Source organism: Jatropha curcas, chromosome 9, assembly GCF_041381405.1.
Source record: "Jatropha curcas cultivar XTBG-Jc1 chromosome 9, XTBG_Jcur_1.0, whole genome shotgun sequence".
In the NCBI taxonomy this organism is placed as follows: Eukaryota; Viridiplantae; Streptophyta; class Magnoliopsida; order Malpighiales; family Euphorbiaceae; genus Jatropha; species Jatropha curcas.
In genome coordinates, this window is record NC_143159.1 from 8,962,091 (window position 1) to 8,967,684 (window position 5,594).

The 5,594-nt window shown below is 34.8% G+C and overlaps 1 protein-coding gene across 8 annotated transcripts; it reads left to right on the plus strand.

The window, feature by feature from the left end:
- The first annotated feature begins 768 nt into the window (after positions 1–768).
- Positions 769–5,315, plus strand: LOC105640941 (tubby-like F-box protein 8). Of its 8 annotated transcripts, none has more exons than XM_012225364.4 (6): positions 769–926; positions 1,210–1,296; positions 2,147–2,608; positions 2,724–2,811; positions 3,609–3,741; positions 4,446–5,315. In XM_012225364.4, the coding sequence occupies exons 3-6, from the start codon at positions 2,261–2,263 to the stop codon at positions 5,149–5,151; spliced, it is 1,275 nt and encodes a 424-aa protein (XP_012080754.1). In that variant the 5' UTR covers positions 769–926; positions 1,210–1,296; positions 2,147–2,260; the 3' UTR covers positions 5,152–5,315. The 8 variants fall into 8 exon arrangements, with proteins under 8 accessions (XP_012080754.1, XP_012080756.1, XP_020537680.1 ...); XM_012225366.4 differs by having other exon boundaries at positions 2,235–2,608; XM_020682021.3 differs by having other exon boundaries at positions 2,239–2,608.
- The last annotated feature ends 279 nt before the right edge of the window (positions 5,316–5,594 follow it).

Below are 5,594 nucleotides of genomic sequence, written 5' to 3' on the forward strand. Positions count from 1 at the left end.
ATATATAGTATTATTAAATTCAATATTCAGGAGAAAGTGCTTTCAAGATGAGAAAAAATGGAGGTTTGTGTTTTTCATTTCCATGTGGGGTTGGATAAAAATGTAATTAGCAATAAATAGTTAAAACTCTTAAAAGATAGTAATTTTAACTATTATCAACAAAAATACGTTAAACAATAAATTAATTATAAGTGAAGAGAAAATATTTTATAAGAATAATATAAATTAATTAAACATTTATATATTTTTCTTATGCTATATTAAATTAATTTTTTTTTCAAGAATTAGAAGAAAGAAAATTCAACTTAAATTGCATATAGTTTTATCAATAAATTGAAATGCTAAGACAAATTTTGAAGTAAGATCGACATATACAAAAGTCAAATGGAAATATCGAAGAAGAAAAACATATTTCTTAAATTAAAAAAAAAAAAGTGGTAATACAGTACGCCGTTCATTCTAAGGTGCGCCTCATGCTGCGCTATATCAAAATTTATTTAATAAAAAAGAAAAAGAAAAGTAAAATGACAAGAAGCCGCTGTTAAGCGCTAAGTAAGGGAAGTTGGAATTTCAAAACGGAAAGATTAAGGTCAACCGTTAGATGCCCAAAATAGTAATTTTACAAAGGACAGGCTAACTGGCTAACGCATTAAATCTCCCTTAGGCCTTAGTCCACCCTTAAAAAAGAAAAAAATATAAAAAATTAAAGATGATGAAATGACATGATACGCTTCTCCTAAGCAATTTAATTAATTAATTGATTAATTAAAAAAATTAAAGCAACTTCCTTTTATGCTAGTTCGTGAAGTGGATTTAATCAAGTTTCAAGTCCGCGTAGTTCTCTTCTAGAGAGAGAAACCAAAACTAGAGAGAGAAAGAGAAAGAAACCGTGTGGTAAAGCTAAGGATCTGTCAGAGACAAAGATGGTGAGCTGTGCTTCTTGTTCTTCTTACACTTCTCTTCTGTTGATTTTTTCTCTTTTAGATCTCCTCCTTTTTCTTTAGATTCGCTTGTTTCTCCGTTTGTTTCTGGAGAAAAATTTCCCTCGGTTTTTTGGTTTTATTAGGAAATGAAAAAGTTCCATTTTTAGTATGTGAGATTATGAAAATTGATTTCTTGGGGGTTTGAATAATTTTATTTTTAGGTGGGTTTTTAAGTATTTGAGATTTTGGTGCATTTTTTGAGGCTAAAGTTTGGGTTTTGATGCAGAGTATGTGTTTGACGGACTGATCTTTGTTTTCATTTTCCTGATCAGTGAAGAGACAACGGATTTTTCAGCACATTTGTGGTTCAAAGGTTAGTCTCTCTTTCTTTCTCTACGTCTTTTTTTTCTTTTTTTTTTTTTTGCCAGTTTGAAACTTGAAATGCTTGTTTTTGATATGTAAATAGCTGAGCTTTTCAGTTTACTCCAGAAAACGCTCAATGAATCTTGGTTAATTTCACATTTTGTATAAATTAGGGGCCAAAAATGTAAATTAAAGAAAAAGGAACCGGGTCAGATAGTTCATCATCATCCACAATGATGATGAAAACTATCATCTTTATTATTTTTCTTATTTATTTTTAGGTTTAGTTTAGAGGAAATCGTTCTGATCTACAAAATTTTAGTGATTGCTTTTTTCAACACAAGTTTGACCCAGATGTGTTTTTTTTCCCCCTTTTTTTTTTTGTTGTGGGGGGGGGGGGGTGCTGTTAGATAAATATGTTGTTTGTTGTACTTGTTTTTGTAGGATTCTTCATTTTGGATACCATTGTATTATATCGGAAGTTAGATGATTGATTGAATTAGTTTGGTCTTTCTTTTTCTCTTTTTTCTTTGTAACCCGCTCTCTCTAAAGTATGGTTTGCAAAGTAGTAGATAATTATTTCTTTTCCTTTATGTTAAGATTCCAATTTGAATAAGAGTGCACTTAATAGTTAGCTTTGAATTAGTAGCAATTTGGTTTTAAAGATCAGGTTTAAAACCCTCCAAAAGATGTCTCTGAGAAAAGTCTGATGTTTTAGGTGCTTTTTGTCCATGTGAGTATTTTTTTTTATAAGAATCTTCTTTACTTGCTTTGTGCTTTTCCTTCTCTGTCTTCTATCTTTTCTTTCTTGGTGAATAAGCATTGCAGCTAAAATTTAAATAAGTTTGGTTGATTTGCAGTTGTGTGCCAGTGTTATGGTTTGCAGTCATCCATCAACTCGAGTGTGTAAATAATTTTTTATGCAATCATACTGAAGTATTTATTCAGTTAGGGTTATTAGTGTATTGGAGCAGATGTCTTTCCGTAGTATAGTTCGTGACGTGAGAGATGGGTTTGGGAGTTTATCGAGACGGAGTTTTGAGCTGCGGTTACCGGGTCATCACAGGGGGAAATCTCATAGCTCAGTCAGTGAGTTGCATGACCAGCCTGTGGTCATCCAGAACAGTCGCTGGGCTAGCCTACCACCTGAGTTATTGCGTGATGTGATAAAGAGATTGGAGGCCAGTGAGAGTACTTGGCCTGCTCGGAAGCATGTTGTTGCCTGCGCTGCTGTTTGCAGGTCATGGAGGGAAATGTGCAAAGAAATTGTCACGAGTCCTGAGTTCTCTGGAAAGATTACGTTCCCAGTTTCCCTAAAGCAGGTGAGTCTCTTGTGATTTTTATCTTTCCTCCTTAATATCATTACATGAGTTAATGTCTTGTGATTGTACAATACACAATGATAATTGACATGTTTGTTTTGTTCGTGGCTTACAGCCAGGGCCGAGGGATTCAACCATTCAGTGCTTTATTAAGAGGGACAAGTCAAACTTAACTTACCATCTTTTCCTTTGTCTTAGCCCTGGTGAGCATTTCATCTCAAATCATGTGGTCTTTTAACCATGGAACTTTTGAATTTTTTACTCGAACATTTGATTGTAATAGGACACTTCACTTCTGGATAACTTCATGTGACTGTTATGTGATATTATCTGGAATTCTTGTCATTTTTCTTCTTTATGGCCGTGTTATGAAATTTCTATGTGGTGAAGAATGATACTTTGAAGCTTCACGCCAAAACTGGGCATATTTTGTAATTCATCTAACAAGAATGACCGAGACGAATGTGATAGTAACATTATCTAGGCCTACTCTCTCTCCCTCTCACATGCACACTCTTCCAAACTTGCATCATTCGCAGCATGCTTTCAGTTCTGTTGACATATTCCTATGTTGCTGTGTTTTTTTTAGTATCACATGGAGATTTTCATTAACACATTGCTGCTACTTTTTATTTATATTACCTGTAAATTTTCATTTCTATGCTGTACTGCCTGTGAAGATTTTTCATTGAAGGACGACTTACCTAATTAATTTCATTAAGTATGAAGACGAATTTATAATCTCTCTTTCTTGCCATAAGCCTGACCATTCTATTGAGCTATCTTGATCCTCTTGCTGAGTTTTTGCTTGTAAGCAGTTTTTTCTGTTTCTTCTCATTCGTCTTTTTTTCCTTGCTAAGTTATTATAAGGCAATAAAAGTTTCATATTACTCTGATTCTGCTGTGATGTTCTGTATAATTGTTTATTTTCCTTTATTGTACTTTGTTACCGACCTTACCATCTGTTGATGCTCTATTGATTATTCCCATGCTGTTGTAGCTTTGCTTGTTGAAAATGGGAAGTTCTTGCTGTCTGCAAAACGGACCCGAAGAACTACTTGCACGGAGTATGTAATCTCCATGGATGCAGAAAACATTTCAAGATCAAGCAGCACTTATATTGGAAAGCTGAGGTAGGAGTTTTCTGTGTTTCCATATTTGATCTTTTGCTAATGCACACAGCTGTATCGTACACTTGTCTAAACTATCTTGTTCAAATTTGGGGTAATTTCCTTTGTTGCTGACATGAAACATTTTAAACAATCTAACAGTCCATATGGTTCCCAAGTTAGTTTCATATGTACGATATAGGTTTCATCTTCCTTCAGTGCTAATATAGTAGCAGGAACTTATGTGACATTGCTTTGTAATGTATTTTTTCTTTTCTTTCTTCTACTTTTTGCAAACAAACTGTTTAATTCAGTGTCTCAATTCATCTACATGCAGCGTATAAAATTTGGAATGATTGGATGTATAAGTTTCAATTATGGAAGTCATTAAGTTAAAATTATATTTAATATAATTATGGATGGAATTGTCATGCATATCTGAAATTACTTGCTTGATCTTGGGTATATCTATGCAAAAAACAACTGATATAACAGATGAACGCAAGTTAATTTATTCTTCTTAATATGGTAAAGAACTGTAACTCTATAGAAAATGAAGGTATGCATTCAGTGCAAGTTTGTTTTACAGGAGTTGTTTAGCTACATAAATTTTGTTTAATTGCAATATCAACTTCTAATGTTAAATGGAGTTGATTGATCGTTTTTTGTCTTGTAAATATCTGCATGTACAAGTTGTATTGAAATATGCATATTTGCCCTTGTTTCAGGTCAAATTTTCTAGGCACCAAATTCATAATTTATGACACGCAGCCCCCTTACAATAATGCTCAGCTTTCCCCACCTGGCCGAAGTCGAAGGTTCTATTCGAAAAAAGTTTCTCCAAAGGTTCCCACTGGAAGCTACAACATTGCTCAAGTTACATACGAGCTGAATGTGCTGGGCACTAGGGGTCCACGCAGGATGCACTGCACAATGCATTCAATCCCTGCATCTTCCCTTGAGCCTGGCGGATTTGTCCCAGGCCAACCCGAGCTTTTACCTCGCTCCCTGGAGGACTCATTTAGGAGCATTTCCTTCTCAAAATCAATTGATAATTCGACCGAGTTTAGCAGTGCCCGGTTCTCAGACATTGTTGGACCCCGAGATGAGGAAGAAGAGGGAAAGGAGAGGCCATTAATTCTTCGGAATAAGGCACCAAGATGGCATGAGCAGTTGCAATGTTGGTGCCTCAATTTCCGAGGAAGAGTAACAGTTGCCTCTGTCAAGAATTTTCAACTGATTGCTGCAACACAGCCTGCTGCTGGTGCACCAACACCATCGCAGCCTGTCCAGTCCGATCATGACAAGATAATTCTTCAGTTCGGTAAGGTTGGGAAGGATATGTTCACCATGGATTATCGATATCCTTTGTCTGCATTTCAGGCTTTTGCAATCTGTTTGAGCAGCTTTGACACTAAATTGGCATGTGAATAGAAGGAAAAGAGACTACGGTAAGAAATAGAAATTTAGTGGGTAAGCCTTTTCTTTTCTAGGGTTTCATAGGAGGGGTTTGTTGTATGCAGTAACTGTACAACTCACAACTGGAAGGTGCAGAACATCAGTGCACATTATTGGAGAGGACTTACTTTAATTTCTCACCCTTTTTTCTTTTTTTTTTTTTTTCTTCTTCACATGGTATTAATTGCTTTGAATTGTTAATTGTGTCCTTATCTACTGCTTTGAAATTTGTTCCTTTGACAAGAAAAGGAGGAAAAAAATTAGACTTGGAAATTGCCATTGACATTTGACAGCATCTTTAAGAAATATGATTGTTAGGTTTAGCATCTCAAAACAAATCCTGGTTGCCTATTAGCTTCGGTTCATTTTATGTAATTATATGTAATTTTAGCTACTTATTATTATTATTATTATTAAAG